Source organism: Neospora caninum, chromosome IV (genome assembly GCF_000208865.1).
Source record: "Neospora caninum Liverpool complete genome, chromosome IV".
In the NCBI taxonomy this organism is placed as follows: Eukaryota; Apicomplexa; class Conoidasida; order Eucoccidiorida; family Sarcocystidae; genus Neospora; species Neospora caninum.
This window is the reverse complement of record NC_018389.1, coordinates 1,399,251-1,415,826: the sequence shown is the minus strand read 5'-3', so window position 1 is coordinate 1,415,826 and position 16,576 is coordinate 1,399,251. Positions and strand designations below refer to the sequence as shown.

The 16,576-nt window shown below is 58.3% G+C and overlaps 2 protein-coding genes across 2 annotated transcripts; one reads left to right on the top strand and one right to left on the bottom strand.

Annotated features, from left to right (window-relative positions):
- Positions 1–490: 490 nt before the first annotated feature.
- NCLIV_011270 (hypothetical protein) lies at positions 491–3,301 on the bottom strand (the record flags this gene model as incomplete). Its single annotated transcript, XM_003880644.1, has 4 exons — positions 491–766; positions 1,022–1,532; positions 1,798–2,225; positions 3,260–3,301. 4 exons carry the CDS (start codon positions 3,299–3,301, stop codon positions 491–493), a joined length of 1,257 nt encoding a protein of 418 aa, XP_003880693.1.
- Positions 3,302–8,441: 5,140 nt separating this feature from the next.
- Positions 8,442–15,970, top strand: NCLIV_011260 (putative tubulin-tyrosine ligase family protein; the record flags this gene model as incomplete). The annotated part of the gene is made up of 2 exons (XM_003880643.1): positions 8,442–14,442; positions 14,751–15,970. 2 exons carry the CDS (start codon positions 8,442–8,444, stop codon positions 15,968–15,970), a joined length of 7,221 nt encoding a protein of 2,406 aa, XP_003880692.1.
- Between the last annotated feature and the right edge of the window lie 606 nt (positions 15,971–16,576).

Sequence of the window (16,576 nt, the reverse complement as noted above, 5' to 3'; positions counted from 1 at the left end):
CATCTTCTGACTGGCGCTGAGGCACGAGCGTTTTTTCGCGGTGTGTGCGACAAGTCAGGAGAGCTGGTGTCTCCCTTTCCCACGCTGTGCCGGTTTGTGCCTCAAACCCAGAAGAGCGTTGAGGACTGTGTACGTTCGCGTCTTGGCGTTTCCTCGGCAAAAGTTTTGTGGTAGAAACGGCGGTTCCCTCATACCCCAGGAAAAACAGACGTCTACGGCTGAAACCGGGCACATGCGCTCTGACGGGGTTGAAGACTACCGTGCACACTCTCGTGCACATGCATAGACAGGAAAACGCTGTTCTGCGTCCTGCTCACGTAGCCACGGTAGCCGCTCACACTTTTTCTGTAACCCCCGTTCCCCAGCAGCCACACACGACGCCTTGCCACGGGAAGAAGATTCTTACGCTCTGCCACGTTCCAAAACTGAGAATTACACACGCCGTGACGAGCATGGAGTCGCAGGGAAGTTCGCAAAATCCTGCGACTGCTTATTTGTCGGAGAGAGCTGCAACGCCGGGAAGCGTCTTGCCTTCCAGCAGCTCCAGCGAGGCGCCGCCGCCGGTCGACACGTGGCTAACCTTGGAGCCGTAGCCCTCCCTCTCCACCAACGCGGCGGTGTCCCCACCGCCGACAATGGTGATGCATCCCTTCTTTGTCGCCTCAGCGACAGCTCCACAGAACGCAACGCTACCCTTGGAGAAGTTCGGCATCTCGAAGACTCCAGGAGGTCCGTTCCACACGAGCGTCTTGGCGCGGAGGATCATCTGCAGGTACACACCGAAGCGAAGAATCGACAGATGGTGGGCACATCCGCACACCGCACCTCGTGGCTGGACGCTCTTCTTCCAACAACCTCTGACCCTGCTGAGCCTTCACAGCGTGAGTCGCGACACGCATTCAGGAAACACTGTTCGCGTGAGGGCCATCTCGCTGCGAGAGCTTGCCTCTGCGTGGACGCCCCAGACGTGCTCTGTAGCTGCTTGTGCCTCATCCTGTGGCTCGGCAAGCGAGTGTGTTACCTCTGTGGCCTTCTCGACGGTCTTGGGGCCCACGTCAATGCCCATCCATCCGTCAGGAATGCCGGTCTTGTCGTCGCAGATCTGAGTGTTTGCTTCGTTGTCGAATTTGTCCGCGCACAGAAAGTCAACGGAGAAAAGCATTTCAACGCCCTTTGCCTTTGCCTTCGCCATGATGTCCGGGACAATCTTCGCTCCTTCCTCGTCGAAAAGACTGTCGCCGATGGGCATGTTGTCGACAACCTTCTTGAAGGTGAACGCCATACCACCGGCAACGATCATCATTTGCACGCGGTCGAGCATGTTTTCGATGAGCTGGATCTTATCACGCACCTTGGCGCCGCCCAAAATGGCCAGGAAAGGCTTCTCGGGGCACTCCAGAGCCTTGGAGAAGTAATCCAACTCCTTCTTCATCAAGAGACCGGCCGCCCGGACAGGCACATCAATGCCCACCATCGATGCATGCGCGCGGTGCGCAGTTCCGAACGCGTCGTTAATGTACACATCACCCAACCTGAAAACAGGAATGAACATCGCATTCAACAGAGACGCTCCACTCAACAGCCGGCCCACACTGGCCGTCTGAAGTGCCCATCCTTCAAACCCGAGACGGCTCCACAAACAAACGCACCCACTCTTCTGTTCTCTCGAGTCTCGCCCGCGGTGGTTCCTGTAACGCGAACGACCCCCCCCCCTCTGGAATTCACACCTTTTGCTTGACGAGATACACACATTCCAGTACCACCACGCCCTGCCAGCGCGCTACGCGTTTCGCTTACTTGGTGAGATCGGCCTTGAACTTGGCAACGGCTTCAGGGCTAGCCTTGATTTTGTTTCCCTGCTCGTCTACGCCCTGGCCTTCCTCTTCAACGTGGAAACGGACGTTTTCCATGACGAGGATTTCTCCGTCCTTGGCCGCCTGCACTGCCTCCTCTGCCTTGGGGCCAACGCAGTCCTCGACAAAGATGACCTTCTGCTGAGGGAGCAGCGCCTGCAGCGCGGTCGCCACGGGGCGGAGGGTGTATTTCGCCTGAACGCGGCCATCCGGGCGTCCGGCGTGGGAGAGGAGAACGACGCACCGGGGGCTCTTGCTGAGCGCGTACTCCAGAGTCGGCAGCGTGGCTTTGATGCGGGTGGCGTCTTGCACAACTCCATCCTTCATGGGAACGTTGAAGTCCACGCGAATCAGCACGGACTTCCCTGTGAGCTGACAAAGAGAGGCAGGCGGCACCAAATGAGGGAGGGGAGGCCTTCCACCCACTTGCAGTCGACGCACAGCCCAAAAGACGTGGAAGGATCGGAACCGAAGAAAAAAGACAGATGCTGAGACGACTTAAAAGCACTGTACACGTGCAGAAAAATACACTGCTACCGGGTGGGTGCCGACTGCGCAAACCCCGCAACGCAATGCCATACATATATATACCATATATATATATATATATATGAACACCATATATACACATTATATATATACTGCATATATATATATATATATATATATATATATATATATATATATATATATGACTTGAAGCGCGACACGGAGGAGGCACTTTGGAGCAGATGAACAGAACGAACGACTCATAGAGACAGTCCTTATGGAACGTGTCGTTCACTTCTCTTACGACAAACGGGGCATTCCGGCACTGTACACGGATCACGCACGAGCCAGGCATCCGTGACTCGGCGCGCCGTACGAATAGACGTCTAGAAATGCGCACACTGACCTCAAGAGCACGGTTTCATGTGGACGGCGTATGTGCACAGACGCACTAGTGAAAGGCAAGTATGTTGATCCTTTTTGGACAGCACGTAGAGGCGAGATGCAAATGCGCAAAAAACGCACACATCCCTGTGATGTAGGACGCATACGAGAACAGGGCGGGTGCGTTTTTTGTGGTCGAAGCGACGGGCTCTGTCTACCGCGCTCCGGCGACTCTTCCCTTCGCCCGTTTCAGCGGCACAGGCCCAGCGCTGCTTCTTCCGCCGCCAAAACCTCACGGAACAGTGAGAGATTTTCGTGAGTCACAGACGCATTGTTTGCAGGATGCACAAACTGTCACTCGGCGAGCAAAGGTGCCTGGCAGCCTCGCAGCCGCACGATGTGCAGGTAGGGCAATCGAGCGAGTAGGTGGGAAAAGGCACTGCAAAAACGATGCGGACAAATAAACGCGGAACTCAAGAAAAAACCAGATGGCCCCCGGCCCACCACGGACGGGAACGCAGAAAAAAACTCACCTGGTCGCCCACATCTTGAATTCCCAGCTTGTTGGCCAACATTTTGTAAACGGGAGAGGGAGAAAAAAAGAGGCGGTTGCGTGTTCTTCGGAGAATCCCGAAAAACGACTGTTTTCAACAGGAGAGGCGGTCGTGACAACGAAAAAGAATATGCTGTGTCGACGGAAACACGGATCCCGCTCGCTCGACTCGCGTCGTCCTCGTAGCCAGGCACACGCGCGCACATTCGAGGGGCCAACCGACTTGGTTCTTCCTGCGCACACCGCGCAAGTCTTTTCGAAAAAACGCCGACAAAGTTTGAGGTCAGCAGCCCCGCCTTCCCGTGCGGATGTATGTGCCGGTGTGCGTGAACAAACCCGCCTCCTGGACCGCCAAGATCCAGTCCTTCCATAAATAGCGGCCCGCCACGGGGGGCCATTTTGGAGGCACTGCTTCCGGAATTCTTCTTGAACAGGTCGTGTCTTCTCTGCTTCGGCGTCCACTGCCTCTCTCGGGTCTGGCCACGTCCCCGCTCACTGCTAGATGCAGCAGAACGGGGACGGACCCACATGCCACACACACACTGGGAGAGAGCGGTGGCTTCGCCGGAGCAGGCAACTGGATGTTGTTGCCAGCGGGGCGCTCAGATTTCTTGTCTCGACACTTTCCGGGATGACAACCACAAAGAGCATGTCTCCCACAGCTTTGGGACGACAGAAATCTGCACCAAACCCAGATCGAAGGGTAGACACTCTCTGTACATGCAGCTGGCTCCGGTGTATGTGTCGCTGTCGTGGTGGCCAACCCGAACCGCGTCGCTGCTTTCCAGCTTTGAGGACGGAGAGATGCACTGCCGGCTCTGGCGCCTTTCGTTCAAGTGAAAATTGACAGACTGAACTGCCGCAGAAGTGAGGAGGGAAATTTCCGGAGTTCCTTGCATCCGCGCCGATCTTGGCTGCATTTCTTCCCACGAAAAGTTTGCTGCTGGCACACTGGGGTCGGCGGGTTCTCTCTCACCACACGCAACCTCGACGTGACACGCGTTTGTTGCGGGAAGGAGTCACAGTAGTTAACGGGTCGTCAAAGAGGCTGTGTACAGATAAATAGAGGAGATGCTGGGGCTAGTGAAAGTAGTAGAAGAAAGAGACATGCTTCTCGCCGGTTCACCCTGTACTGACGTGGCAGGTGTGCGGGGCACTCGCTCCCGGTGGCCAAACGTATTGTTGCCTTTCTCTACGCACACACCAAATTCTGTTCGGAGTGCTTCGAAACGCATTTAGTCTTTTCGAATCTCGACGCGGTTGCGCAAAGGCCCACCCCCCGTGAGCACGGTCGGATATTCGTGTCCGACTTCACTTGAGTCTGGTCGCGTTTGAACGAAATCGGGACAAGACATTCGATGTCGAACCGGTCGTGTTGCCTACGTTTCCATTGTCTCGCGCAAGAGAGACCGCTTCACTGTGGTCGGCATGTCCAAGCCTCTTGCTAGGGGCCGTGGCCTGGTTCTAAGACAAATTGTCCACTACCAGGCGTAGCGCAGCGGAGATGCACAAAAGTGGCGGGAGTGAAACGCTCTACACAGCTGCGTCAGGCTCTCAGAGAGCCAGGAAAACGTAGTTTATTCCTGTCCTGCGCTTGCTTACAAAAGACATTGGATTCTGGTTTGGCATGCATGTTGCCGCGCAACGGTCCGGCTGGTCTCTACCTCTGGAGCTGTCAATCTGCCTGCAGATATCTTTATTTCTTATCCACATATCAGCGTACCGATCGATCAAAGCAGCCTTCGCGCTTGAGGAGTGAAGGGTGTATTCAGGCAATGCATCCACCAGGGCGTCTGCTTTGCCAAGCCGAGTCAAAGTACCATCCTCACACGTTCGACGTTCGAGCGTTGACACACATGGAACACCCTTCCCCGAGGCGGGCTGCCGTGTCGCAAGGTCCAGGTCTCATCTTCGTTGCTAGCGATTACCTTTGCCGTCCATCGCCAAGTAACGTTCGTGCAACGATATACCGGTCTTTCTGTTCTTTCTTTATGGATACCTGCCAATCTTCGTACGAACCCCGGTTCGTCGAACCAGCTGTATACAACCACTATGACCATCCAGGTGTCCGCTTTGTGTATTGGCTCGCCTATTTCCCTGCGTATCTCCCTAGCTGCGTAATAACGTTCTACCTGCGGGCCTATCATTCAGCCTATCAACCTCACTAATAACCTGCGTTTGACTGTATCTATGTCACCTCGCCCGCTTTCATACCGTCCCGTCAATCCTCTGCGTATCTCTGCGCAGCAGGCCGCTCAAACGACCTACCGGCACTACTTCCTGCACGATTGCTCAGCGAGGATGTGGATTTGACTCGAACACCATGCATTATATTCGAGACGATTGCAAGAACAGAGAACGTTTCGTCCCTCGTCTGCCTGGGTTTGGTAGTGTCTCGATTCGTAGGTAGCGTCAGGGCCTTCTGAACGGCTATTATATGTGCGACATCTACGCCCTGTGCTCCCAAAATGGCTGTTATGGAACGCGGTCCACGAGAGTCTGCTAATCGTAGGCAGCGGTCTTTCAATGGCTCGTCCCCGGCAGTTTCTTCTCCGGCCTCACCTCCGTTTCCTTTTGTTCCTCCTCACTCAACTGATGTCTATCGTAGAACGCGAGATCGGCCCGCAGAAGAACCCCATTGTGGAACGGGTTCCGATGGTGCCCGGAACCGTTCCGGGACAGTGAACGTCAGCGGCACAAGATCTAGGTTCGCATCACGGGTTACCGACGAAACGCCCTGTGTTTTTGAAACATCCAGTCCATTCAGCCTTGCGACGGCTCCCAAAACATCCATTTCTGTCATGACAGCAGACTTTTCCCCCGGCGTCCCGGGAAGGCGAGAGCGCCAGTCTAGGGGGAGCGAAGAGAGAGGCGGGGAAGGGCATTTCCTTGTAAGTTCGGAAACAAGTCCTTTCGGCGCTTGTCGGAAATCGCCACCTTTGTGGGGAACTCAAGGCATTGGGAGCGCCCTTTCCCCCCACGGGCTGTCTACTCCTTTGAGAGGTGACCCTACGCATATGGGTCCGAAGCAATCCGCCCAAAAGGACAGTTCGTATTCGCCGTTGGTTCACTTCGCCGAGCCTCCGACGCAAGACGAAGACTTCTCGTCTTTTCGAAAGAGAAGTAACCGGCGTGTGATTCATCTTAATCAGGTCGAATTTTCAAAGGTTGTACGCGGTCTTGCTCCTGCTACTTGGATCGGGGAGTCGCGTCCGACGACAGGCTCTATCCTTGCTGAAACTGCTTGCCTCGGAAAGCCCCTTCCGTCCCCTCAGATTAGCTCTTCGTGCTCTCCCATTTGCACACGCTCGGGCCTGAATCCTAGGAGAACGCTCTCCGAGCTGGAGTGGGGTGAACGTACCTGGCCAAACGGCGTGAAAGAGCGAGGGTTCCCTGGGACTCGGGAGACGAACCCTTCACATCACGCTGCTTCCGACAGAAGGTGCCTTGCACTAAGAGAAACCGGCGAAGTTTACTCAACGCTGCAAGGTGACTGCATCTCTACAACCGGGAAACCGGATTTGGCGTGGCTGCCTGAGACCAGGCATACCTGGGGAACTCCTGGGAAACAGAGAGTCTGCGGCTCGTCAGGCGTGTGTCAAGCGTACGACTCAGTGTGTTCGGCCGGAACGACCGTCGCGAGACGTCAGGCGCCGAGCAGTCCGAGGATGCTGTCCAAAGTACGGCTCCAGCTGAAAACGAGGGCCCGCAGACATCTCGTTTCAGCGGCGACCTTTGCGGCAGGTCGGGATGACCAAGTGGGGCCGGAAAAGCGCAGAGATCCTGGTCTGACGAAACGCGGTCGCCGTGACGTGTCCAGAGATCGCAGCAGTCAATCTAGGAGGGAGAGCGATCCGGAGTGTCCGCCGTCGGACCCGGCAAAGTCTAAACATGTTTCCGGAGGAGACTCGGAAAATGTTTCCTGCACTCCACTTCACAGTTCGTGGTGCCATGCCGTCACGCCCGCCAGTTTCTGCCTCCCTGGTTGGTCTCGAAATCATTGTCCTGGCGGCGGTGCGTCGGAAGTTCAAAGGAATCGAGGGAACAAGACCGCTGAAAGACGCCCCTGTGGAACTACCCCGCTCGCTTCGGGCTCCGTTGGTACCTCCGGCACCGCCGGCCCGTTTCTTTTGCCATCGGCAAGGAAGGAGATGTCGCGTCGCCGGCAGCTGTCTCTGCAAAGTTCATCTTCGCCGCTAGAAGCAAAGGCTCGACCAACCGGAGGGAACGGTACTCTCCGTTTCAACTCAACGCCATGTCAGTCTTCTACGCATGATTCTCAGGTGAAAAGGACAACTGGACATCGTGAAACGTCGTACTCCCGGAGTCGCCACACAGGTCAAGCAGGGCCGTTCTCTCCTCTAATGGATCGTGCAAGTGAGGCTGCAAACGAAAGTGCATGTAGAACCACCAGCGAGGCCGAAAGGACTTTTCTGTCAAGCGTCGACGACTGCCTCGCCACCCGCTGCACAAGTTGCACAGCACCCCAGCCTCCCTCTGCTCCAGAACTTTCCTTTCGTCCTCATAAACTTGTGCCGCATCTGAGCACGGAGACACAGCCACGCGACGAATCACGCATGCTTCCAAAGCGTGGCACTTCTGCGTCCCGAACAACTTTCGGACGTAGAGATGGTTCGTCGCGGATCGGCGCCATCCACGGTTGTCCGCCGGCGGGAGTGAACCACCGGAATGACTCTCTGCGTCGGACAGTGGAGCTCGCCTCAAAGAACGCGACAAGGGTTAAAGGTGGACTGGGAACTGTGGACTCAGCTGTCCAGTTCACCTGCACGAGTGGCTACACCGAGCCACGGTCACCGGGGAAGCCTCCGGTTGCCGGGGTTATGCCGGAACCGAAGAGGAAAGAGAGGACGGGCGCTGAAGCTGCATCTGCCTCCCATGAACGGCATCGGTGGCGCCTCCCGCGCCTCGCTGGCGTGCGACTAAAGAGTTCGCTTTCAGCAGATCATCTTGACGTGAACAGGAAGGACAGTGAACTGGACGACGCGGGGAAGCGAAGACCGAGGGGATGTCCACGTGCTCTCCACAGCCGGGTTTCTAGGAGAGAGGAACCGAACAACTTCTCATCGTGCAGCACACTGGCGTCTGAGAGAGGGAGTGACGAAGCCCCGGAACGACAAGGTGTTCCATGCTGGTCCGCCACCATGAGAGGTCGAGAGCAGACACAGCCGTCCCCGGTCTGCTCAATTGGGACGGAAAGCCTGCACAGCGCAGATGTGAGGAGCCGACGGTGGTTCGCTCCCGTGGGCAATGCGCGAGGTGGGGAAACAAGCACGCAGAAGGTCGAGGCAGCCGAACCCAAGGACGTTCAGGCTGTGGCGGGGGATGGTGACCAGCGCCCGCATCACCTGCCTGACTCGAACGGTTTCAAGCATGAATCGACAGACGGGACCGATGAGTGTTCCAACGCTGCGTTGTTCAAGGAGATTGAGCAGCTACAGCGACTGCTTGGTCAGCACCTGAACGGAGATACGCCGTCCATGGACAGTCTTCAACAGCACATCCACTGCCTCAACGCACGCCTGCATCGATTCCCCCAGGCCAAGGAGCAAACGCATCGGGTGAAGCCATTGACAAAAGAGGGGAGCGCCGTAGCAGGCAGTGCAGCAGAAGGAGGAGGCTGTACAGGCAACCTGAGTGTACAGTGCGGCCTGGAAGCCAACGAGCTAGCTCAGGATGCAGAGCCTGCAGGCCGAAGGCGCGATATGCCTAAACGTAACTCAGTGCCGATGGCGTCAAGCGTTGCGTCTCCGGATCAGGCCGACCAAGAGACGAAACCTGTCGTCGAAAGGTTTGTCAGACGCACGCCAGTGAGCGGGTCGGTGACGCCCTATGTGTGGTCCGGGGATGTTCTAAACGCTCTTGACTGTGCACGAGGTGCTAGACACGCCGAGCCTTCTGAACACAGTGCAGGGGATCCGGCTTCCCAGCGAAGTAGGACAGCTCGGACCTGGGGACGCGAAAGTCCCAAAAGCGCCGCAATACGGCTTGAAAGGAAGGTCTGGCGTCATCCGAGTAGTGAGCGCAACGAGCCCGATGTCCCCAGCGGGGGACGAGGCTCCATTGGTGCCATGCTGCCGTCTGTGGCGCTGGGACAAGACACGCGGCAGGGTGGCAACCCCGTTGGAACACTGCGAGACACTTGTTTAAATCAGGAAACGAAATGTACACCTGATGTTCCAGGCGCGATGCAAACACCTGAAACGGGTATCCGCAGCGTACCAGCGGCATCTGGCCAAAGCCGGGAGCGGGTCTTTCCGACGACGAGCAGACAGTCTGGGCAAGCAGGCCTCGAAAAGACAGGCCCCGAAAAAACAGGCCTCGAGCAGCCAGGCTCTGTCTGCTTGTCATCCAGGGTTCATCCCTCAGACCTGGAACGGGAACGGGAACGGAATCAGTCAGCTCCGTCATCAGGAACCGCCGGTCGAGTGTCGGTGGAGGATCCGCTCCAGGCGTGGCAGAGCAGCAAAACGTCCACCGCTGCTCCTAGCCTTTCCGCGGAGAGGGCACGTGAAGGGAAACGCCTCACGAGTTGTGCTGCAGAAGCTCTGTCGCCTGCAAGCAACGCGATGTCGCCACCTTCGCCAGGCTCCACTTCCTCAGCGGCCTACTCGGTGGGAACACAGGTGAGCGCCGACGCCATCGGTAACCGACGCACAGGAAGGTCACCTGAAGCCGAGGAGAGCAGGAACAGCCGGCGCGAAGTCCCTGAAGCTGCATCGGCTGCCTGCGTGGAAGAACAGCGCAGTAGGTCAGAAGGCTTTAGGTGGGACTTAACTCCTCGGGGCATCCAACACGAAAGCGCTCGCGCTGGCTTGCTCGACTGCTCGGCACGCGTCTTGCAGGCCGACAGAGCCGCAGACGAGGTGCCTGGCTGTCTCCGCCCGCGGGCCTCGTGGATCCGCTTTCGCTCCGTCCGGCGGTTCGGCCGCCTCAAGCTGCGGCGGCGGTATCGGATCCGCGCCGTCAAAAACTGGAGAGAACACGACAGGGAGGAGCCTCGCCAATCCCAAGATGCCGCGACAGTCGCGACAGACCCTCGTTTCAGAGAGCCTCCACGTCCGGACTCTGGTACTGGCGCGTTCCGCGGTCGCCCCGCGGGACTGCCCACGACAGTCACGCCGCAGGTGGAGGTTATCGTGGCCGCTCGCACAAGTCCAGCGCGGGAAGGCGAAACCCGCGCGACCGCGAGTGCGGCGGCAGCCGTCGCTGCAGCCTCTCTCCGAAACGCAGGCCATGCGTTCGAGCCGCAGGCATCTGCGAGATCGACGACCGTGCAAGCGCCCGCTTGCAGAGAGAAGATCCGAGATCAGAATGCAGTGAAGGCCGCGGAAGAACCCCCTGGTCTTGGGGGATCGGAGGACGCCTCACAGGCCGTAGAGCGTTTGCCGCATTGGCAGAACTCGCCAGCGTCGGCGGTTCCGAACTGCACTTTTTTCGAGCAACAGTCAAAAGTTGCCCGTCCACCACGAACTCTGCACATAACGGAAGCAGCTGGCTTCACAGATCTGGCGACTCCCGCCGTCGGCAGGGCCCCAGACGAGGGCCAAGCCGATGCGGGACAGCAGGCCGGAGACGGGGACAGTCTTTCTTCTGGTTCACAGAGGAACCCCTCTTCCGACGGTCCCCGGAAACACGTGCGACACCCGAACGGGCTTTTTCGTCTGCGCATACGCCGTTGGCGCACGCGTCCGCTGGGCCGGCACATGCCTGCGGCGACGCAGAGGCTCCTGAAACGGGAGAGTGTCAGGCGGCATCCAGGCGTGAGCGAGGGGGATCCGGCGGCTGAAAACCGGGAAGTCGAGCGGACGCGGAACGTGCGGAGAAGACCGCCTCCAGCGTCGGCGAGGCGCGAGACGCAGGCCGTTGTGGTTCCGGGATCGCGGACCGCAGGTCGCGCAGCAGCACGCGCAGCACGACGGAGACGTGCCTCGTCCTGTAGGCCTCCTGGAGACGCCGACGTGTGGAGGGCGATCAGTGTTCCGTCAGCGGCGAAGGAAGATCCGCAAAAGAGCTGTCCAGATTTGTGTGCGCATGCGGCTGCTTCTCCTCTGAGCGAGGCCAAGCTCAGCATGAGACCGTCTCAGCAATCCCGAGGATGGCTGGCAGAAGGCGTGAGGGGCCTTCCACGCCACATGGCTGAAAGAGCTGGCCAGCGGCATGCAAAGGAGAAGCCCGGAAAACAGGAGACGAAGGACGCTGAAGACAAGAAAAAAGGCGGGGAGAGAGATAGGCAGAGGAGAGCCAAGGCGCAGGCCCCAAGTTCGGACGGTCCCGGCATCCTCAGAGGCGCCGAGAGAAGTTTCCATGGCAGTCCACTAGCAGGGCCTCGCTTTGAAGACGTCCGTGAAGAGCGTCGCGAGCGTCAAAGTGTCAGGGGAGGAAGCGTTGAAAAACCGGACGAAACAGGTGCGGGGCAGAGACACGTGCGAAGTGTTACGGAGAGCCCATCCCTGGCGCCGGCAGAGAAGGCGCCGAGGAAGAACTCGAGGAAAGCGCAACTCACACAGGAAACTGGCGACGTGAACTCGGAATGTCCTGACACAGCCTCGCTGCTTTCTCCCTTCGAGGAGTTGTTTGGCTTGCCAGACCTCATTCCTGACGAGTGGTACGGGGACGTGTCGAAGCGGTTCGAGGAGGTGCGCGACAAAACGCGTGTTCGCACGCTGTCGCGCAGCGCTGCCGGCGACGAGGCGGGCTTCCACCCTCCGTCTCCTTTCGTAGAGGAAACATGCCAAGCAGCAGTTAGAGGCGAGCCTTCCCCAGTTCAGGAACTACAGGCCATGCAGGTACAGAGGGAACAGCTGGAACAGAGGCGTCTAGAGGCAGTGCACGCGCTGAGCTCGCCTCAGGGATCGCGTCGGGATCCTGCAGGCACGCATACTTCTCCCTGTCTCTCTTCCCCGCAAATGCTCGACTTCGACTTCGACTCCGCAGACTTCGGAGCATGCCATTTTCCTGAAGACTTGCTTGAACTGATCGGTTCGGTGGAGGAATATTCTCCCAGTGCACTGAGAGGCGGCCCGTGTCTCCCTCCCACGTGCAAGACGTGTCGAGAGTCCTCGAGCTCGGCGTCATCTGGCCGTTTTCCGAGAAGCACTGAAGGTTCCCTTTCACCGTTCTCGACTTCATCTTCCTCTTCTTTCTCAGCCTCGTCTCAAGAGGAATCTGCAAGTTCCCCTAATGATCTCACGCCGCAGTCCCGTGTGGCCCGACGGACACCCCCCTCGTCCAGTGCTGATTCAGAGAAAAGACGTTTGCGCATGTCCAGAAAGGACCTTTCCTCTGATTCCGTCAGCGAGAAAGCGTCGCTTCAAGGTGAAGAAACGGGCGATGAGAAGTGGGATGCGGAGCCAACGCAACTGAGGTTAAAAGTTCGAAGGCCGTCGAACGACGAAAGGCCTTCTTCTTCAACGTCTGAGACCGACGACTCCGACCTGGCGCAGTCAGGCGATTCACCCGCGGACAGCCAAGGTCCGGGGAGTCTCTCAAGCTCTTCAGACGACGAAAATGGAGACCAGGCACCGACGGCATCGCCCGGCGCTTCCATCGACAACTTAGGCAGGATGCCTGGGAGAGCCACGAACTCCTTCAGTGACGCACGGTTCCACGGGACAGCGCTTCACACAGAGGCGCACGCACGCGGAACCTTTCGCACGCTTCAGAGAAACGCAAACCGGCTGTGTGGAGTCGAAGTGGATCGGGGAAAACCTAGCGCTCATTGGCGTCCGGCAGGCCGTCGTCGAAGAAGCCGCAGCCAGCCTCCCTTGTCAGGCGTGCCAAGACGCCGGAACCGCGCGCAACACAGTCGGCGGGAGGCGTGCCTGAAACAGAGGCTGTTAGCACTGGAAAGTGTGTGCATGAGTCACGACGAGTACATGAACCACTTTGCGCGGAAGATGCGACTGACAGGGGCGAAGAACAAAGTTGCCTGTGTCGAGTTGACGAAGGCGAAAAGAGCTTTCACGCCGCACTGCTTTCTCGGCGGGGGCCGGGACTCCTCTTGGAAGGGTGACGGGCGAGACGAGGACTCGGGGACCGAAACAGGCACGCCCTCGCAACCTCCGTGGGGAGGCAGCGAAGACGCGAAAGCCTTCCGTTGTCCCCGTCACCGTTCCTACGTGCTGACGATCGAGGCCGCCGTGTCCAGTTGTTTGCAGAAGCGGGGGTGGATGATGAACCGCCTCGTTAACACGCACTTTTTCGACCTCAAATGGAAGATCTCGGACGTCGACGAAGACTACCGGTGTCTGAGGCGGGAGCAGCTCTTCAACCACTTCCAGAACAACCGCGTCATGACGACAAAGGCAGGCCTCTCGCGCAGTTTCCGTCTCCTGGCCGTCGAGGAGCAAGTGCGGACTGAAGCCTTCTTTCCCCGTTGCTACGACCTCAGCACTCTGGACGACTGCATGGACTTCCTAGTCGATTACAGCCGGTGCGAGGCAGTGACTGTGCTCATGCACTATCTACGGTGCTGCCAGGCGCCGAAGGAGGAGTTCGAGGCCGTCATGCTCCAACCCGCCCCGGAGCCTTCTGTGAGACAGTCGAGCGTTCTCCTGCTCTGGATGGCGCACCACATCGTTTCCAGCTGGCTTCATGAACTGGAACCCGACTACTTCCTTGACAGGCACGATCCCCTGGGGGAGAGACGGAGGCTAGATCCTCAGCGACTTGAAGTGTTTGCCACGCACGCCTGGAACGTCCGCTCGCAGCCGGCGGCCTTCCGACGTGCCTGGCACTCGCTGGCGAAATGCGCCGACGGACGGAGCGCAGCCGGCGAGCGCGGAGCAGCGGGCAGCAGCGTCACACAAGTCTTGCCGAGGGATAGCGCGTGGGTTGCAGGGAAGGACGCTTTCGACGGTCCCCCCTCCGACTGTTCAGCGACGCCCTCGGAGGCGCAGATCCTCGATGTTCTACGCGGAGTCCAGAAGGCGTGGCTCCTCTGGCGAGCCGAGAGAGGCGATGTGGATTTGGAGAATCTGCGTTCATCCGAGAAACCTGAAACAAAAGACGGGAGCGCAGCGCGCGACGCTCCACAAGAACCGCGGTGGCACCACCATAACGTCTGGATCATGAAGCCGTCAAGCAGCTCTAAAGCTTCTGGAGTCTACTGCCTTAACAACCCATGGGACATCTTGAAATCGGGTAGGCTCAGCCTGGATTTGCTGGCACCCCACACGCTCTTCCACGGCCGCCGCCAGCAAGGCACAAGCGCAGGCGTACCCAAAACAAATGTGCCGGGGACAACCCTGTAGCTCTGGGCTCCTGTGTGCTCCGGCGATGCCCAGCGTGGCTTTGACGGCAAAAGCAACCGAGGCGCGATTCAGACATCTCCCATCGTCCTAAGGAGATCTCTCAGCGAACCAGCCCTCAGCACTCCGACGTGGGCCAGCCAGCGATGCATCTTCCGGGGCTGCTTACTCCTTCGTGGAATCTGTTGCGCTTGTGTGTAGGACGCGGTTTGAGTGACCGGCTAGTGCAGAGGTACATCGAGCGGCCCTTGCTGATCTTTTCAGGGCGGAAGTTTGACATGCGCCAGTGGGTGCTCATTCGGAGCTTCGCTCCGCTGAAGGTGTACGCGTTTACAGACCTCTACTTGCGCCTATGTTCAGAGCCCTACGACCTGCGAGATCTGCACAACCGGTTCCGACATATCAGCAACTGGAACCTAAATCGCTTGAACAGCGAGATGCAGGACGGGCGTGGCCTAGGGAAGCAAGCAGGCGACCCAAATGAAGACGTTTTCCCCGTCGCACCTCGAATTTTTTCCGACTGCACTAAGCCTCTCGCGGATCTCAGAGAGGCCCTAGAGCGAGCGACCGGGACGCCGAACTTCTGGGACCGCCGGATAAAGCCTCAGATTCGCAAACTGATTCTGCAGACCGCTCGCGCGGCTCGTCCAGCGATTGTTTCGCGTCCCAACTGCTTCGAGCTGTACGGCTTCGACATCCTCTTGGATGCGGAGTACCGGCCCTGGCTCGTCGAAGTCAACCTCAGTCCAGCCTGCGCCGCGCGCGCACCCTGGCACAAGCGAATGGTCTCTTCAATGACGCGTCAGTTGGTCCAGATCCTTGTGGACGAACCACACAACTCACCGGTGAACGCCGACCCATGCGGCGCTCCCAGCAACAAACCGACGTGGGAACTTCTATTCGATGAATCCGTTCCGCCCAGTGACGCTGCGCGCACATTCCCTCCCATCGAACCGGACTTTTCCGGCACGTTTCCAGAGGCCGAGACATGCACGCGGGCTGGTAATCCTTTTCTCCAGTTCTACAGTCAGTACTCGAGTTCCATCTGGGCACCGACTCGAGAACGTTCCCGGCAGAAAGCCTCGCGCGCTAACCAATCCGACCCTCCCCACCTTCCAGCTGGCGGACCGCCCTATTGGACGAGCCTCAGGACAGGCCTTCATGGGGCTGCCAAGGGGAGGCGAGGGCCCGGGGTGCCTGTGGGCGGCAAGGCAGATCTGTGGAACAAATTCATGGTCACTGGAGAGAGAATGGAGAGACAGCAAATTCTGGAGCTGGACATGCGTGTCAGCGTCGACGAGGCAGTCCGGCGTCTCGCGCGTTGGTGGCGTAAGACCGCTTGGCGGCGTCGCGCAGCACGGAGGCGGAAAGTAAAAGTTCTTGAAGACATTGAGCTAGACGTCTGCTTCGGGAACTGCTAGATGTTTTCGGTGTCCTACAAATGCACAGCTCCCTGTGTACACCGGAGCCGCGAACAAAGCCTGAACGTAACCTGTCATTTTTGTCGTCTGCCGATAGAAAGAGCGCACCCCATTTAGAAACGCGAAAGTCGCATCTATCTCAGGCTCGAGTTGGATCCCTCAGGCAGGTCGACACTGGCGCGTATCACTCCGGTCCGGTGGCAAAAGGAACCGTTCTTGCATTGGTCCTGCAATCTAACGTTTTCGCCAGTCCGATTGTGTCCAACAGCGACGGCTCTGGAAATACGAATTCGCAAAAACCAGGAATAAGGCCTGTCACTGGCTGGACAGCGCACGAACCCTATACGGTGTACTCTTTGAGAAATTCACTTGCCTCACCGTACCCAGCATAACAGATGCTCCTTGGCGCATTCCTCCGCAGTCACCAAGCGCCGAGCCACGCAAGCGCGGAGTCGAACTGTGCGTGAGGCCAGAAGGTCGTGCTGGTTTTCCAGAGGCTGTCACTGACTGCAGCGAGTGTAGCGTCTGTGTCCCTTTCGCCCCCGTGGTAGAGTGAAGAAGCAAGTTCCGGAAACCTACCCTACCCCGCCCTCTACTGTTCGTGTG